At 39.6% G+C, this 20140-nt stretch overlaps 1 protein-coding gene across 1 annotated transcript in view; it reads left to right on the top strand.

Annotated features, from left to right (window-relative positions):
• LRRC8C (leucine rich repeat containing 8 VRAC subunit C) overlaps positions 1-20140 on the top strand; it is a 96436-nt gene that overhangs the window by 54207 nt on the left and 22089 nt on the right. The window contains 1 exon segment of the mRNA NM_001257603.1: positions 2704-2845. Within this exon segment, the coding sequence (NP_001244532.1) occupies positions 2708-2845 (138 nt within the window). The 5' untranslated portion in view covers positions 2704-2707.

Here is a 20140-nt window from a genome sequence, read left to right as displayed (position 1 = left end):
TTTTTTTTTTTTTTTGAGATGGAGTCTCACTCTGTCACCAGGCTGGAGTCCAGTGGCATGATCTCGGCTCACTGCAACCTCTGCCTCCTGGGTTCAAGCGATTCTCCTGCCTCAGCCTCCCAAGTAGCTGGGATTACAAGTGCATGCCACCACGCCCAGCTAATTTTTGTATTTTTAGTAGAGTTGGGGTTTCACCATGTTGGCCAGGATGGTCTTGATCTCCTGACCTCGTGATCTACCAACCTTGGCCTCCCAAAGTGCTGGGATTACAGGCGAGCCACTGAGCCCGGCCACTAATTAATTCTAATATAATGAGGTTTAAAAAGTTGTTTGATATAGTTTCTAGTTTCCATATTGCAACTAAGTTAGTCAAGGTTTAGCATAGTATCAAAAATAAATATATACCATGATATAAAAAGGATACTCCTCCCTCTTCCAACCACATGTCTTTGTGAGGCCATGTTTGGTCCATACATTTCAGACAAAACAACATATCATATCACAATAGATGGAAATTTCAGACAAAACAACATATCATAATAGATTGCAGAAGCAGATATGTCTTCTATTCAGCTGTCTTTTATATTAAGCCAGGCATTAAAGGGATTTGCAAAAATTTAGAACAATTTCATTGGTCTACTAATTTTGTTTTGGAAAATATGGTTATTTTTCATGATGATATATGTTGATTAATGAGTTTACTTTTTAATAAATTACATATATTTTTAGTTTATTGGTTTTTCACTTCTAGGTGTGGCAAATATGTATAGGTGTAACCCATGTAAACACTTTGGGGTTCTCCTCATTGTTGTAGAGCATGAGGGGTTCCTGAGACCAAAAAGTTAAGAGAGCCACTGCTCTATATTGGTGCATTTTATTTCTGAAATTGTTGCTCACTTTTATAAATAAGTCCAGCTTCCTCTATGATGTAAAGAAACTTATGGAGGAGACAACAACCAAATCTATCAAGGAACAATAGACTATAACACAGGTGGTTTGCTAGTTATCCCTGCCACTGCAGCTGATTAGGGTCACCCCATATCTGAGTTGGATGAGCATTGCTTCATGAATAAACATCAGAATTTATTCAACAGACAGTTGTTCATAGCTTCTTGTTTTTCCAGCAGTATGGCAAGTAATGGGGATGCAAAATAGAGTAAGACAGTAGCTTCTGAAGTGGAACTTGGAAGTCAAGATGAGTTTATGCCATCTGTTACTGCCACTGAGACAACTGTGACTATCAAACATTTGGGCAGTGGCACTGTAATAATTTACTGAGAAAAAAAAGAGGCCATAAAGTGTCAGGAAAATGGAAGTTCGGACTAGTCTGAAATTTTAATCACACTCGAAATATACGAAGTAATGTATTGAGCTTGTGCAGTTTGCCTGCAACACATGTTTTAAGGAGACACATAGGCAGAACATGTAGATTCTACCCTCAAGAAACTTGTAGTCTAATGGTGGTAACAGAAAGGAGTTAAGAAAAGTTGTGTTTCAGTAAAATGAGGAAATTATATTCTGCATAGATGTCAAGTAGGTAGGTCAGAGAGGAGAACATCACCAGGCTGTTGAAATTTTCAACGTTGTGTTAACAGATTCAAAAAGAAGACAAATTATTGTTTAAGAAAAAGTCACAATGCAGCAAGACAGAATAGATAACATTGTAATTGTTGCCAAAGCTGTAATCAAAGAAGAGGCTTTGCTTTTATCTGGGACGTTTATTGTCTATCTAGCTCTTAATTCAGTATTAGGGAAGGAAGGTGAAATTTTTTTGGCCGTCCTTGGCCACCCCTATTCCTTGCCATGAGATAAAGAAAGAATATTTCTCCTCACAGTAGCAGGATAATTAACCTCAAGTCCTGGGTCACACCAAAGGCAGTGAGAATGAGTAAGAAAGGAGGGGGCAGATCAAGAAAAGAATGTGCCTCTTTTTCCCTTTTCCCAGAGCCTTGGGTGCACCCTATTCATTTATCTTCTGTCATTTGGTTAGAGATAGGAGTTTCCAGAGTAAACTGTTGTCTCAGAGGAGAAAATTAGGATAAGTTTGGGGTTCACAGTGAAATGTGAGAAGTACAGGAAACAGAGTAAAAAATCAAGATGCAAGCATGGAGACAAAAAGGAAACAAGGAAGAAAAATCGAGGCCTCCTCAACCCACTACCATCAATAAGACCTTTCTTCTTAAAAGACAAGGACCACGTTGAAACACTGTTTTCCTTTCCCATGGAATGAGCAAAATGCTTTATAAATAGGGCTCAGTAAAGAATTAACACAAATGAATGCTAAAATTACACTTAAAAATAGTTTAAAGCAACAACAACAAAAAAATAGCTTAAAGCAATAACCCAAGATGGTAAGATAAATAGCAAAAACATTTCAAGGGATGAGCTCTAGTCTTTCTGGCATCTTCATGTTCTGTTTAAGAGAAATGAGGGTCCAGGAAATAACTGGGACTTGGCAAGTGTCTGGCCATGTTCTTTCTGTCCCACCTGGTGCACAAAGGGAACCTTGTTATTGGACATGTGGGTCTCCTTATTTCCTCAACTGGTGGTTTTATTCAGTGGCTCATCAAAACATTGATGTGTCTTGACAGCTCTTGAACTAATTCAGACCTCTGCTGTGAGGAGTTGGAGCCACATTTGGTAACAATGCAGTATGTTGTACTTGAAGATAAATTAATTTACAAGTAATCTCTCCTTTCTCAGAAACATGATTCCCGTGACAGAATTCCGGCAGTTCTCTGAGCAGCAGCCTGCCTTCCGAGTGCTGAAGCCATGGTGGGATGTGTTTACCGATTACCTCTCGGTAGCCATGCTCATGATCGGCGTGTTTGGATGTACTTTACAGGTAGGTGCCTAGATCCCTGGCAAAATGGGGGCCAGAGCAAGACACAAGTCAATGAAACCTCTTTAGAGAGCTGGCTGTGTGATTTTTAACCATGTAAGTATCAGTCACTGTTCTCTGTAGATGTATCTGTAATCATAGCAGATCACCTGAAACACCTGTTTACTGGGCTTTCCTAATAAGGTAAATATGGTACTTGAAAGATTTCAATGAGCCCAAAGAGCAATTGACTATAGTCAAGTAATGTCTGATGTCACTAACATCAAAGGGGGCCCCTTATCTTTCCAAACTGGCTTCACAGTGAAATGTAGCATATATCCAGCACCATTGATATTGCCAAAGTGGAACTTTTTGCTTTTCTTCATCCTTTACCCTTACCCCTAATAAGATTTTCTGAAAGAACTAACATTTTGATGAGATATGATTATTTTACTGAATGTTTAGTTCTGTATTTAAAAAGAACCCAATAAAAGTTTATATAGATGCCATCTATGTATGTATTGAATCCGGGTATTTTTTACATAGCTGCTATGTTCCAGGTACCATACTTTGAGGACATGGATACATATAAGTAGTTCATATCTAGGGGAGAAATAAATAAACTAGCAATCAAAATAACTTGTGTTATACTATGGTAGAGGTGTCCATAAGGCACTAAGGGAATGCTGAAGAGAAACCCTCACTTTGGTTTGGGAATAAAAGAAAAGGTGGTGGTTGAATTAAAACTTGGAAAACCAGCTGAAGTTAGTCAAGAACCTTTCCTTAGCTGAAAGTCAGAGGACACCAAGAGGAGAAAAGAAAGCTCTGAGTCATGGATGGGAGAAAGAACATGACATCTTTGGGAAGCTGTCAGTAGGACCGGCACATTTGGGGTGTCGATATGAGAGCTGAAGCCATGCTTGCAAGGAGAATCACCCAGGGAGAATGTGATGGGAAGGCAGTGTCAGTAGTAACGTTAAAGAGTAAATGGAGAAGAAAGTGGGGCCCTTGAAGAAGACTGAGAAGAGGCAGCCATAAGGACAGATGTAAACCAGGAGAGAGGCATAGGTCAGAAGCCAAAGGAAGCCATGGACAATGATGGCAGCCAACACAACTAACTCAGGGGCTAAGAAGGGAAAGTAGCAACTGCATCATTAGAAATCTTAGGTCAGTGGCTGGAAAAGTGGATGGAAATCAATGTATTATAGAAGCTATGGGGTAGATGTGATTTTTCAGGTAGATCAGCTGGAAAAGGAGGTATAGGGAGAGAGAGAAATCACTAGAAGTGGTACAGAGTGAAAATAAAGGACTTTTAAAAGTTGGCCTTAAAAATAGTAACACATACTGCTTCCTATGTGTCAGGAACTCTTTTGAACACTTTACATATATTTTAACAAATGTCATCCTCATGACAACTCGAAGATGATATAGGTTCTATTACTATCCTCACAAGTGAGACATCTGAGGCACAGAGAGGCTAAGGATCCTCCCAAGGTGAGTACTGAAGCCTTTATTCAGTCCAGGTGATTTGGTTCCAAAGTTCCTGCTCTTCGTCCCTCACACCATGCTGTCTTTTATTTGGTCACTGAAAATATCTTGCCCCCTCCCCTCCAACAAGGGTGCCAGTGAGATGTTATTGTCTTAAAAAAGGGGCATAAATTCATTCATAAAGAAAATAGTTGTTGAAGAACCTACTGTGTATCAGGCACTGTTCTACTAAGAATTGTCAATGAAGGAGAAAAAAGACAAAACTCCCAGCTTTATGAACTTTAAATTCTATGGGGAAAATAAGCAAAATAAGCAAAATCAATTAGTAAATATGTTAGTGGATAAAGACAATGGGAAAAAATAAAGCATGCAAAGATGGTAGAAGGTTACTACAGGTAAGATAGAAGCTGCAATCTTCAAATAGGATGGCCTGGGAAGGCCTCATTGGAAAGGTGACTTTTGGCCAAGAAATTAAAAGAGGTCCAGGAGCAGGCCAGGCAGATGTCCTGGAAGGAGGCTTCCAGGCAGAGGGAACAGCAAGAGCAAGAGGCGCATAGTGAAAGGAAGGCACAGGACCCTTCCTTTTCTGCAGAAGAGTTGGATTTTATGATGTTCTCACGTTCTCAGTTTTCTAGTTCTGTTTCCCTGGAGACCCGATAAAGGTCAAATGTTAACTGTGTTACTAGGCAACATTATGGCATAAATGACCACTCATTGGTCAACTGTATCTGGGCTGGAAGAGTGATAAATGCCTGGTAGGAAGCTGTATCATTGGACTTCTGTGACTGTGGTGAAACTTGTGATTCAGCATGCTCCTTGACACATCAAAGATTAATCTATTGAGTTACAGGAGATATTGGTTCCTTTGAGGCACAAGGCTTTTAAGCCAGGGTAAGTTCTGAACCTACCTAAAGTGGATCTCTTTTCCTTGCACTGGAGATGATATGGGGAGGAGAGGCTTGGGGAGGACAGCAGTGTGGACAGCTACATGGACAGTTGTGAAGATTTTCCTAAATGGGGAAAGACTGATGTTGCCTTGCTGGTGACTCTAATCTGTGTATTTCTAAAGTGATTCTGGTGCCAAATGAAGTTTATGGTAATCTTGTAAGTCTGAATGTTAAGGTGAACCTAGAAAGTCCCCTGGTGATGTTACAGGCCTGAAGCAGGATTACCTCTATAATGTTGAGGAAAATCCACGAGGCCAGTGTGCCAGAGAAATGTGAGTGAGGGGAAGAGCCGTGAAAGGTGAGGCCTGAGACGCAATGGGTGCCAGATCATGTAGGGCCTTCTAGGCCACTGGAGGGCTTGGCTTTGTTCTGAGTGAGTTAGAACATGTTTGGAGGAATAATGAGGAGAGGATTAGCATAATTTATGTTTTAACAAGACTACTACAGCTGTTGAGAATACACTGTAGGGGGTGAGGATGGAAGTGAGGGTGGTATTTGGAAGGCCAGTGCAATAATCCAGGCAAGAAATGAATTAAATGGTTTGAGTAGGGTGAAAGCAGGTGTTCTGCATGTATTTTGAAGGAAACCCCACCAAGATTTGCTGAAAGATTAAATGTGAAATACAAGAGAAAAAAAGAAATCCGCTGGGCGTGGTGGCTCATGCCTGTAATCCCAACACTTTTGGGAGACCGAGGTGGGTGGATCACCTGGGGTCAGGAGTTCAAAACCAGCCTGGCCAACATGGTGAAACCCCATCTCTACTAACAATACAAAAATTAGCCAGGCATGTTGGCATTGCACCTGTAATCCCAGCTACTCGGGAGACTGGGGCAGGAGAATCGCCTGAACCTGGGAGTCAGAGGTTGCAGTGAGCCAAGATTGCACCACTGCACTCCAGCCTGGGTGACAAAGCAAGACTCTGTCTCAAAAAAAAAAAAAAAAAAAAAAAAGAAAGAAAAGAAAAGAAATCAAGGATGACTAAGATTTTTAGACCTCGGCAACTAGAAAAGTTTGTTTTTAAACATGTTAAATTTGTGATACATGTTAAACATCAACATGGAGATATTAAGTAATCAGTTGGATGTAAAACCCAGGAGTTTGGGGTTAGTGATGGTCAATTTCCTGAGGAAGGAGGTGAAGATCCAGGATCTAGGAGGAAGGATTACCCTTGATTTGGGTGAAGGAAGCATCTTCCACCAGAATGGGAATGATAGCTACAGATGCATTTTTATTTGTTAGGGAGACAGAAAGATGGGAGTCTGTGCCTTATGGCTTGTTGTTTCTCTGTGATGGAGAAAACAACATTTACTGAGAGATTGTGAGGGTGAGGGATGTAGCAGGAATTAGCAACAAAGAAGGTAGAAGAGCAGGGGTCTCAAGGAGAAGGTTAGATTTGGGGTGGCTAGTTTGGGAAATAGTAGAGGGAGGTGGCATAGATTAGCAGGAGCACTCTCAACCTGTCTTCACTACTGTGCCGTGGCTCACAGCGCTGCTGCAGGATCTGCCTAACAAGCACAGGGAATTGTTTCTCTTGTTTACATATTCCATGGCAACGCGAAGTGCAGAAAAGGGAAAGGACACAGAAAATCTTTTAGAATAAGTAGTTAACTTGCAATGAAATTAATGAAAAGAGTGTACTTTTGAAAATGTCTATAATGAGCATCATTTAGGAGATGTGCCTGCAGTAAGTTCAGGAGGGGATTCAAGCACAAGCTAAACCTCTTTTCCTGTGTGCTGGTCGGAATCATCTTCCTGCAGCACAACCCCACAGTGTCTCTCTACAGTCCAGAAGCCTTTTGAGCTCCCCACTGACCAGCCTTCTCAGCACCACCACTGTTATCTCCCACAATTGGTGGCTCCTGCTCAGATAGGTTAACTAACTGAGGCCCTTCACACATAGGCCTCTTTCATCTCTTCAGCCATTAAAGAGAAATCTGATGCCAGTTGACTGGGTACAGGAAGTGTTGTCTGAGATGACAGGGTTCTGAGAAAAAATGAGATGCCAAAAGAAATTTTGCATCAGAATATGAAGGCTACAGGGCACAGAATTCATATGGGGTGGTCTACTCAATTCAACAAATAATCCTGTGCATCAGCAATGTATCAGACACTGTGTGGGGTGCTAGATGCAAACGAAAAACAGCACAGCCCATGCCTTCAGATTGCTAATAGTCTGAAGACCATAGAAACACATAAACAGTGTCTTCCAATGTGTGAGTGCCTTAATGGTGCCTCAAGAGCATCAAATATGATGTTGTCATCTCAGTCACTGGAAGTTAGGGACTCAAGGAGAAGATAATTGAATGAAGTCTCAAAGAATGAGTATACAAAACCAAAATATATATTTTAATAAGAGGAATGAAGGGGAGAACTCAGTATTAACGGAATATTTAGTGTGATCATTTTACAAAGCCCTCATGGATTGGCACAGTGACTGGAAGGCCCAGATGGCATTTTTTGGAGAGGGTGGAATTAGGGATATTAAACATCCTGCAATCGGTAGGACATTCCCACACAACAGAATTGTTTTATCCAGAATGCTAAAAGCACATCCATGGAGTAACGCTGGCAAGAGAACCTGTGCTAGAATCTGTATGTACTTTATTTAGTTCCCAGAACAAACCTGTGAAAGCAGATTAGTCCCATTTTTCAGATGAGAATTCCAAAGTATAGAAGGTTAGATAATTTGTCCCAAAGCCAAGAGGGATGCAGCTGAGATTCCAATCTTAGGCTGATTCTCCAGGTGTGTGTCACCCCTGTGCACACTGCTATCACATATTATGGAACCATCACAATTGCACAGATTATGAGGGCAAGGTTTGGCTTATAAAACAGGATTTTCAGTGTAAAAGCAAGTACAAAATGATAAAAAGAGAAAATAGTTACAAAAAGCATCAATTTTATGAATTACAAATTAAAATTTTAAGGGGCATTCACTATATACCTGCTATTTAAAAAGAAAAATTTGCAATCTATAGTAAGCATTAACAAAACAAGAAAGAATTCATGTTATAAATTATTAAAGTAAAACTACCTAGGATCCATATAACAAAGTAATGTCCCGTAGGGGAAGAATTTAAGCTCTTATTTTAGCTGTGCTATGATAATCCACTAAAAATGGCTTAATGACTGATAACTCTAAACAACGGATTCTCTGTGAAGCTCAAGTTCCTTTCTCATTCCCAACGTGATGTTAAAATTGTTAAAATATATTTTTATGCCTTGATTTTCCCCTTGTAAAATGAAAGCACAATCATTCTTTCTGATCTTATTTACAAAGCAAGTTAACTCCTAGATTGGAATACATGAAAAGGCAAAATCTAAGGTGGAGTTAGAAGAACACTCTTCGATGACAAAATAGTAATCCAACAGCTTTTACAGTAACTGTTTTGTAAGTTACTTTTTTCATGTCAAGTTAACAGTTGATACCTGTTTACTCCTAAAAGATTGTATTCATATAGGTTTAACACTACTCAGCTTGGAAAATACTGGGGAATTAAGGTTATTATCTATCAAGGGAGTGTTGATTCTTTCTTGCCCTTATGTAAAAGGATTAGAACCAGCTCTCTTGCCTTACTTGTCTGACAAATATTTATTCATTTCTGAGCAAGTAGCTCTATTCAAGGCTGCCATGGAATAAGAGCATGTATAAAGAGCATTCCTTAGATTACATCAATCTACATAAGAACAAATATAAACTCACTGTAAGCCAGGAGAATGTAGGAGTATATGTGTCTGTCCTATTCCTGTACAGTCATACACCCTCAAGGACCAGTAGTGTAAACGCCCAACTTTGTGCTATAAACAACACTATTCAAAAACTCAGCACATTCAACAAAATAGACCAAATCCTGAGAGGTCAACACATTGCTTCCTGGAAAAATAAGATTGCTTTAGATCTCTGCTCAGTGACTCCAGGTTATCTTATTATGACCACATCCAAAACAGCCCATGGGCAGACCGTTACCAAATATAGAATTAGCAGTTAGAAACCAGAAACAGGAACTGGAAGATGCAAGCCCCCTGGAAGCCCTAGGGGACCTGCCTTGTGATTGTTACATAGAAAAGACATTTCCTGCTTTCTGAATTTGGAAGGGAAAAAAAAGAATTATTTCAATGACGAAGCCACCTATAAAAAAATCCTGCAAGATTTAACCCAATCACTGGGAGCAAAGTGGCCAGCAGGGTCACGCTATCAAAAAGGTTAGGACATGTGTGTTTGTTGGTTAGAGCTGATCCCCACTTTGATTTTTAGGGCATATTGAAATTAATTTCTTTTTTTTTTTTTTTTTTTTTTTTTTTTGAGACGGCGTCTGGCTCTGTCCCCCAGGCTGGAGTGCAGTGGCCGGATCTCAGCTCACTGCAAGCCCCGCCTCCCGGGTTCACGCCATTCTCCTGCCTCAGCCTCCCGAGTAGCTGGGACTACAGGCGCCCGCCACCTCGCCCGGCTGATTTTTTTTGTATTTTAGTAGAGACAGGGTTTCACTGTGTTAGCCAGGATGGTCTCGATCTCCTGAACTCGTGATCCGCCCGTCTCGGCCTCCCAAAGTGCTGGGATTACAGGCTTGAGCCATGAAATTAATTTCTACTTCTCTGATTTAGAGCCGTCAATGTCAGCTCCATGACAAATGACCTTCAGGTGAAAATGCTCACAGGCAGTTCACGGGAAGGTACAGGCAATCAGAATTACAGATTCCAGAATGATTTCAGAAGACTTCATTTTGCTAATGTGCCTGAATTCTTGCTTCTACTTCCCCCATGCAGTCATCTGCTGTATATTGTCTGGGATTTCTAGTAGATCTTTTTCTTTTGCCAAATTTGAATTTTATAGATAGAAGCCCAGAAATTCTTACTTAGAATCAGTAATACTGATTACATCAGAATACTGGTGAAATCACAGATAGAAGTGAAGGCTTAAAATTAAGACCTCATCTCAGATATGTTCCTTTTATTTTATTTTATTTTATTTTATTTTATTTTATTTGAGACAGAGTCTCACTCTGTCACCCAGGCTGGAGTGCAGTGGCACAGTCTCGGCTCACTGCAACCTCTGCCTTCCAGGTTCAAGCAATTCTCATACCTCAGCCACCTGAGTAGCTGGGTTTACCAGCATGCACCACCACACCCAGCTAATTTTTGTATTTTTAGTGGAGACGGAGTTTCAAGATGTTGGCCAGGCTGGTCTCGAACTCCTGGCCTAGAGTGATCCACCCACCTCAGCCTTCCAAAGTGCTGGGATTACAGGCATGAGCCACTGCAACAGCCCAGTTGTATAAAGTTTCCATGTACCCACCTTAGATCTCTGTTCTACTAGGGTCTTTGGGGAATATGAAACAAAAATTATTTAGATGGTGAAAATAATTGTGAAGAGCAACCTTTGTCATCTCTGTGGGGATGGTGGTGAATGCTGTGAAAGAAACACTATTTCAAAACCTCTGTTACATCTAGTATCAAAAATATGCCTTAGTTGGGACCTCCTTTTTATGGTGGTTTATTCGAACTGACACTTTCGGTCTTCCCTAGAATTTTACTTCTTGTCATCTATCACCTTGACAATTTTACGTGGACTGAATTCCTGGCCACAAGAATAACATAGGAGTGAGTGCCTTTCGCTTCACTGTCTTGGGTTTAAGATAGTTCATGAATCTAAATGCTCTTCTTAGATTATCTGATACCATCCAATGCCAGTCAGTGAATGGGGAATGTTTCCGTTTTTCTCATTGTTAGGTATTGTTATGATCTTGTTGCCTATTGATTGTTTAATAATACATCTTTTTCACCAAATAAGAAAGCACTGACAGAATATGAGGCTTTTTTCCTATGTAACGCAGATATCTACTATATATTTAGCCTCTGTTGTTGATCCTGTGTGTGAATCATTCAAAACTTCTGTTTAAAGGCCTATGTTAAATAAGTGCACTATGACATGGAGGCAGGTGGCCTTGTGTTTCTAATCAGGGCCTTTGACTTGGAGATGTTCCCCAGTCCTCTGATCATATCAGCAAACAGATCTACTGTACCACTTACTGCCCTTACTTTCTTCCTCTCAAAGTCTTCTCTCTTCACTGAGAGCACTGGTGGCATTCTGAACCACTCAGCAATATAGGGGCCCTGTGGTGAGGATTAGGCTAACATTGGGACTACATTTTAATTGTAGGTAAGTTTCTATGTTATATCTGGAGTCTCCTGTTTAATATAAACGGTGAATGCTGCTGCTTCTATGCTACCAATTTCCTTCGTAAAATCCTGCATTTTTGTTATGCCTATTTTACAATTCCTATTGTTTTGGAATAGCAAGTTTTCATACAGTGAAAAAACCTTAATCTATTAATATGATTTTGTGTCCACTTCTAAAAATATGAACTAAGATACTCCCAACTGGAAAGATACATACCAACTGAAGGATTTAACAAAAGAACAAGATACCATCCAAAATAGCAACAAAAGCTATTGGGTATCTAGGAATTAAGCTAACCAATAATACACAAGGCCTTCATAGAAAAGTTCTAAATGTCTAAGACATAAATGACATATAAGGCAATTTGAATGACTGGAAAGACATTTCATGTTCTTGAGCGGCACAGAATTGGTTTTACGAAAATGTCTAGTCTCCACAAATTTTTTCATAAATTCAATGCAATATTAATAAAATCCCAATTAGATTTTTTGAAAAATTTGATAAACTTAACATTTATATGAGGCATGCTCACTTATGGTGGTAGAGGGGAATAAGGTGGCATAAGAGGTAAAAGGAATGAGAGAGAAAAGTGGCGGGGAGCAGAGTGGATGTAAGAAAGTGGGTTTTGCATCAACTGATGCTAATAACCCTTTGCATCGAGAAGCATGAATAATTCAATCCTTTGTCCCTGAGGTTCCCCTCTCCCGATCTCACTCACACACACACACACACACACACACTCACCCCTTTCTTCTAATTTCCTTTATAGAACATGTCAGATGTTCCATCCAAATATCATCCTTTTTTTTCCAATTATAATTGTTTTTTTAGATGGAGTCTCACTCTGTTGCCCAGGCTGGAGTGCAGTGGCATGATCTCAGCTCACTGCAACCTCCACCTCCCAGGTTCAAGCAATTCTCATGCCTTGGCCTCCGGATTAGCTGGGACTACAGGCACGCACCACCACACCTGGCTAATTTTTGCATTTTTAGTAGAGATGGGGTTTCACTATGCTGGTCAGGCTGGTCTCAAACTCCTGACCTCAGGTGATCTGTCTCCCTCAGTTTCCCAAAATGCTGGGATTACAGACGTGAGCCACCTTGCCCGCCCTCTAAATCTCTTTGCAAACATTTCAATTGTGTTTCACAAGTAGGAAATTCCTTAACTATAAAGTTCACAAATGAGACAATCATTAGCTTTAATATTTGTCATCCCCTTGTCTAAAAAACAAAAATCTAGTTGGAAGAATTACCTCTAACTTGTAGGAATATAAACTCCATAAGGCCAGGCAGGCCTCATCATTCAGGTTCGTTTCTGTATCCCCAGAACAGAAGTCAGTAGCAGGCACCATGTAAGTAAGTGCCCAAAAGAATGCATTTTGTGGAATGAAGGGATGAGTGAATGAAGAAGTGTAGATGACATGTTTTAGCCATGTGCTAATATATTGTGAACACCTGGTGTCCTTGAAAAGCAGCTGAGAACTTTCAATTACAGATGTAGAATACTACATTTATTTCTTGGCATTTTACCCCACAAGTTAAGAAGTTGTGACCAATAGAGGAGAGGGACCAAAAGACCTTGTATGAGGCCTGATTGAGGGCATGCTTATCTTCAAGTTGAGAAGATGGAAAGGGCATGAGAATGAGGACAGCAGACCCTGGAAGGGCCGCCATGTGAAACGTATAAATGGCTTCAACTTATCCCTGGGGTCTCACCTTGAAGACCAAATAGAATCAACAGAGAAGTTTTAGGATGGAATATTTTGGCTCATACAAACTCAAGCTTTTAAAAAGCTACGAACTTTCTGAGAATGTCACGTAGGTTGTAAGTTTCCTATTATTGGAGATACACTTCCAGAAATTGAATAACCTGGGTGGAGGGGAAGCTACAAGGAGAATCCATATGTCATGACATGAGAACCATTTGTTCTTTACATATAGTATTTCTAGGCAATGGAGTTAGGCAGTGATAAAAATGACAAAATGCCTGCCAACAAATAAACACATTTAAAATACTATGTCAGATAGAAATGCTTTGAAAAAGACAAAGCAGCGCAAGGAGAGAGTGTGCAGGGGGTCTCCCTCAAAATAGAGTAGCCAAGGAAGTCCTCTCTGAAAAGGTGAGGACTGAAAAGGCACAGAACAAAAGGAACTGAGAGAGGGAGGCTACCTGCAGAAAGAACATTGCACACAGAGGGAGTAGAAGAGGCCAGTGTGGCAGGTACAGTGATAGCACAAGGGCAGTGGCCCCTTTCAGTTTTTTCTTATTTGGATCCACTTGGTAAGGCCTGAAACAAGCATTGACCTGAATCAAGACCTAGTCATCTAGTGTCCTAGAGTACTTGTACCCCCATGAATGTCAGGTGTCTTAGATGTATGCGTCCAGCTTTACATCTGCCATCTCAGAGTTAGGACAAAGAATTTAATCCTATAGCCTCTTGGAAGCTGGGACCACATGAATTACCAAAACAGTTGTCATCACCCCTTGATTGGCACTTAATGAGCAACAGTGTATGGCAGAGAGTGTTAAGGGCATTATTTCATTGCTCCTATACGATTTCAAGTTGCTTACAGGCAAGATTCGTGTCCGATTCATTTTTCTACTTACCTGAGTGCCTTTGACCCAGCACAAACTCCAGAAATCTTTGGGTGACTGAATATATCAGTGCTTTAGCAGCTCTGAGAATTCACTACACTGTCTTACTAATAAAAACAATGATACAAAAATGCAGATTAGGACTGCATCATAAACTGGTGGAGGAAAGCTTTGTGTGGAGTATTTAATGAGGAGGTCAGAAAAATCCCGTTTCCTCCCCAAATTATAAAAAACAGCTAGTAAGGCTGGGCACAGTGACCTGTAATCCCAGCACTTTGGGGAGCCAAGGGAGATGGATCACCTGAGGTCAGCAGTTGGAAAACAGCCTGGCCAAGATGGCGACACCCCGTCTCTACCAAAATACAAAAAAATTAGCTGGGCATGGTGGCACATGCCTGTAATCCCAGCTACTCCACAGGCTAAGGCACGAGAATCGCTTGAACCTGGGAGGCAGAGGTTGCAGTGAGCCGAGGTCATGCTCCTGCACTCCAGCATTGGCAATAGAGGGAGAACCCATCTTGGGAAAAAAAAAAAAAAACAACAGCTGGTAACAAATGATCTTTCTTGAGTAGTGTGAGAGTTTTACTACAGCCTTCTTCAGAGCCCATTGGGAATGCTGGGGGCTTCATCAGGAGAATAATTAGCATAAACCCAATGCCAGAGAGACAGGGCCTCATGTGTTAGAGTAACCAACTTGAAAAGAAAATTTTTTGATGATATAATGCAATAACATGCTAATAAGTGAGCAACAAATCATGATATATATTGTTATGTGCCCTCATAGGAAAACTACAGCTAAAGTTTGTGTAGAAAAAAAAACGCCTGCTGTTATGCCAAAGAAACTTAAGAAATTGTAGAAATTGAGGTACCTTATTAGAGGAAGTTACAGAGTTATTTCAGTAATATTATGGGAATATGTTTTACAGAAATGAAAATTTGGCGGGGATTTTGCCATATGTGGTTGTTTTTATAATAAAATTGTTGATAATTGTCATGGTGAAAGCCAGGTTTTTCTTATCCAGGTGGTTGTCCATTCATACTGATGTGTGGAGAGGTGTATTGCCAGCATCCCAGTGGAGACCTTACTACTAGTTGTGATTAAGTTCTGTAGCAGTATTAGTACTTCACAGTACACCCATGGATTGGATTTTATGAGCTGCCCTGAGAGTCTAATAACCTTCATGGTATTTTGTAGAAAAGTGTTTTGGTTTTTTTTTTTTTCATTCTAAATAACCAATTTTCAAATGAACTTTGCTTATGTTCATTAACTATTTAGTATACTTTAGTTTTTTAGGGATTTTTTTAAAAAGTCATTTAAAATATAGTGTTTCTTGAATAATGGTGATAGTTTCATGATACTGGTTTATTGTTATCCACAAAGGCTGTAGTCTTACACTAGTTAAATTTCCTTTAAAAATAATAGACTTTCAGAATTGGAAAAGAATTTATAAATGACTTAAGTCCAATATAGAAATCTATTTTATAACATCCTTGACATATTAATATCTAGATTTTGCTGGAGAATATTTGGTGATAAAAGAGTTTTGTTTAATTAATTTTTTGCTATGAAACTGTAAATACTTCAACACATACTTATTGAATGTTGACTAGGTTTCCAATACTGTGTTAGGTATTATGGGGAATACAGAATAAAGGAGCTTAGAAAATAGTTGCAGAGCAAAATAACATATTCATTGTAACAATTTATTCTGCAACTCTTATAGGCACTAGGCTAATTTCTGATGACACAAAAACTTAGCTTTGGTCCTAAAGATATTTAAACAGCTGCAAAGATAAACATTCATATACATCCTTCTAAAACAACATAATTGCTACAGTGTGAATAAAGTGCAGTGGGTACAAAGGAGAAATCATAGTTAACCCTGCCTGGGAAAATCAAGGTTCTTGACATTCTATATACAGGGTGGTTATAGGAATACAGGAATAAATTATATTCAGGGGGGAAAAAAGTGATATGGGGTATTATAAAAGATAAGACTTGTGAGGTATAGTAACATTCTACAAATGTCCACTTGGGGGTTTCTAGCAAATAAGGACTTTCAGCTTTGCTTTATTTTATTTGTTATTTTGGAGACAAGTTCTCACTATGTTGCCCAGGTTGCTTTGAAACTCCTGGTCTCTAGTGATCTTCCTGCCTCAGCCTCCTGAGTAGCTGGGATTACAGGTGTGTGCCACCTATCCCCAGCTTCTTTTTTTTTTTTTTTTTGAGATGGAGTCTCACTCTGTCACCCAGGCTGGAGTATGTGCAGCGGTGTGATCTCACTGCAACCTCCACTTCCCAGGTTCAAGCGGTTCTCCTGCCTCAGCTTCCCTAGTAGTTGGGTTTACATCCGTGCACCACCACACCCTGCTAATTTGTGTATTTTTCATAGAGACGGGCTTTCACCATGTTGGCCAGAATGGTCTGGAACTTCTGACCTCAAGTGATCCACCCGCCTCAGCCTCCCAAAGTGCTGGGAGCCTGGCCCATGCCCAGCTTTTTTGTTATAATAGCACTTCCTGTTTCTAATAAAAGTATAAAGGCTTTTTTTTTTTTTTTAAATACAGTGTCTCGCTTTGTCACCCAGGCTGGGGTATAGTGGCTCAATCTCAGCTCTCTGCAACCTCTGCCTCCCGAGTTCGAGCGATTCTCCTGCCTCAGTCTCCCGAGTAACTGGGACTACAGACATGAACCACCACACCCAGCTAATTTTTGTATTTTTAGTAGAGACGGGGTTTCACCATGTTGGCCAGACTGGTCTCAAACTCCTGACCTCAGGTGATCTGTCCCCCTTGGGCTCCCAAAGTGCTGGGATTACAGGCGTGAGCCACCTCGCCCGGTCCTACATAAAGGCTTTTAAACATACATAGTGACTTTTTTCATCATGTTCAAAACATTAACTTTCCTAAGAAGTGTTTGAACTACTGGCAGTATTAAGGTCAGCTATCTTAAAATAGAATTGGCATCTCCCTACTCAAGTTATTTTAGTTCTTAAAAGCTGGTGAGATTCTTTGCCCTGATATCCAAAACTGGGGCTATGTGACCTTAAGTTCAGTATGTTAACTTATTGTTTAGGATGTTGATGTTAAATGTTATAGGTGCTAGATATTGGACTCAGAAAATGCTTAATGCAAGCTGAGACAGTGTTATAGCAATATTCCCTGAAGAACACTTGTATGCATGATTATATCGGTTAGTCACTTAATATTATATTTTTAGAATTCTGCAAAGGTCTTTTGTCTAATAAATAGGCCATCAGCTATCTCATCATTTTACCTTGTAAGAAACCTTATATGCTCACTGGAAATAAAAAACCTGGATTTAAAAAAATAATAATCATTTCAGCTAGATCAAGTTAATTTAAAGAGAAAAAAACTAAATCTTTCCCCAAAACTTCAAACAGAAAACATGGGCTCTCTCGTATGCTTTTAGTATGAGTTTAGGTGAAACACATGACTTTTCTGAGGCCCAGTTTTATAAAATGAGCAGGATAGGCGTCACTTCCATTTTCCAGATTTATTATGGAAAAAAATGGTGATAAAATAGAAATGTATTGTTTTTAGTCTCTTTAGAAACTACAGACCTCAAAATGTCTTCTCTTGGACAATTACTCTGATCCTCCCCAATTGAAAAACAAAACAAAACAAAAAACTGCCTTCTCTTCATTTGGGGCATCTTCAGATAGTCATAAGTGTGATTAGTTGAGCCTCTAACAAACAGAGATTGTGAGAGGTATAGAATCCAGGACCAAATGTCCTAATTCCGATAGCTACCTACGTCCGTCTCCCAGAAGACTTTGCAGGAGCTATACAGACACAGGGGACAAGATCAGGCAGAAGAACATTTAATTAAAGCTAAGGCTCTGGCCCTAAACCACATTATCAGTTTCCTGGTGAGCTAGGCCACACTTCAGATAAGTCTCAAGCACTTTCTTTGCCTAAGCTCTGAAAAATCTACGTACCCGGAAAAAAAGTGGGGGCGTGGTAGGGAGTTCTGAAAAAAAAACTCCTTAGCTTCTTTTTCTACACCTTCATCTCTGCTGTGCTCAGGTCAAAAAAAAAGGTAATGTGGGTAAAGAACAGACAGAGGGGAGAGGGGAAGGGGAAGAGAGAAGACGGAGGAAGAGAGAGGGGAGAGAGATATTAATTTATTGTTGATTCTTCCTAACGCTCATCTGAACAATCCTCCTCAGGCCCTCCTAGGCTGCCATCAACTTCCCAGAGAGAGGCAGCTTCAGACCTATTGTGTCACATCAGTTTTAAGGAAAAAGGGAGACTTCCAAATGATGACCCCCTTTAGAAGCTCTGAAGAGGGAGTCAAAACAGACTGATCCCAAGGTAGAAACAACCGCCTGTGACACCAAGGTTCAGTGCTTTTCCTTAAGGTAACCATCTCTATCAAGCCCTCTTTCACCTAAAAAGAAGTAAGGAGGAACAAAGAAGAGTCTTTTCTCCCCAGAAATCAGCCATCATCTGGATGATTCAGAAAAATGGAAAAGTGCATAGATGAAATTCTCCCTCTCTAGGTAAAAGGCCTATTTGTCTGCAATGTGTGGAACCTGTCTTATCCAAATTGATAATATTTATGGAGTCCAAATAATCTTAAGTTCTAAAAATTATAATAATGATTGAAAAAAAAATCACTTGCCATCCAGCACACATAAATGACTAACAAGTGCCATGACTCTTGCCTTAACTGCAAGCCTTCTATGATGCCATAACAAATTATGGATATTATCTTTTGAGAATGACACTATCTATTCCTTCATGTAGATTGGACCACAACCTGGCAGTTGATATCATCTCACTTGGGGAGATACTTTCATTTGCTAAAAATAAACAGCAAATTATTTTTCAATTATTATAGTAAGTTTCTAAACTAATCATTTAAAAATATCCTTTCGGAACAGTTTTATTTGTATGCTTCCCATATTTAGAATTCTGTATCTTTGTCGTGTTCATACATTGAGGATAATCTGGATGATTTCTGTTTCTCTTTGAACTCTCCCAATTTCTTTGATTCTACTCCTGCTCACAAATTCATCAGTAAACTGCAGGGTTTCTAGAGCTAAGTCAGCTGAGTACAGAACTAAGGTTTCAGTCCCTGGGCATTGCTTCCAAAAGAGATTTTCCTGTATTATTTTAAGAGCATAATTAGAGATAAATATTTCAAATTCTTCGAACAACTGAAACAAATAGTCTGTTATAAATCAAAACATGTTCTGTGTTTTTATGTATCCATTGAATTTTCTCACATGGTTGTTACTTTGAAATGGATGCTTTCCACATAGATCTTAAATTGCCATGGATCAAATAATTCACTGGTCTTTATGGCTTATGGAAAAAATGCCATGAAGCAGAATGAGAAGAAGCTGCTTCAAATCTTACCCACCCCCTTCATTTCTGAAAAGATTTGTTCGTAATTCCTTGTTTGGCCTAGAGCAGCTTTCTTCAAAAGAAGTGGGGGAAAAAAACAATGTGGATACAACATTATCCAAGATATAGGTAATATAAGCATCCTTGATGGCTGGAAAGCTTCAGTTTAACCAAGGGTTAAAAAAATGAACATTAATAGCATGTATTGTCATCCTCATCCTCAGAAAAGTTAGTATGTCAGTATTTACAGTGATAGGAGAATTGTATTTACTAAGCAAAATTTCAACATGTAGACATGATTCTAATGTGGATATGATGGTTTCTTTCTTACCTAGGAATAAACAGACCATGTGTCCCTAATCTGGTACTCGCTTTGTGTCTCTTAAAGGAGTCAGCACTTAACTCTAGCTTTAGAAATCACTAGACTGATACCACTTGGCAGTTTGGAGAATGTGCAAAATGAATTGTTCATGTCAGAGGAAGGTAGCTAGAGGCCAAATATTTCCAGATGTTCTCTGGCATCTGAATATATGAATGCATATGCTTGCCTTAGCTGTGGTTTGTTCCTCCTTAGGGATATGGGGGACAGTGTTTATTTTATTTGTTCACTTCATATTTATTGCATACCTACTTTGTGCCAGGCAATGAAAACTAAGCATGGTGCCGATCTTTAAAGAGATCGGCACTTATACTGTTATTTGTTCTGTATAATGATTTAAGATATGCTGTAGCTTT

This window comes from Macaca mulatta, chromosome 1, assembly GCF_049350105.2.
Source record: "Macaca mulatta isolate MMU2019108-1 chromosome 1, T2T-MMU8v2.0, whole genome shotgun sequence".
Taxonomy (NCBI): Eukaryota; Metazoa; Chordata; class Mammalia; order Primates; family Cercopithecidae; genus Macaca; species Macaca mulatta.
This window is presented reverse-complemented; position numbering and strand designations above follow the sequence as displayed.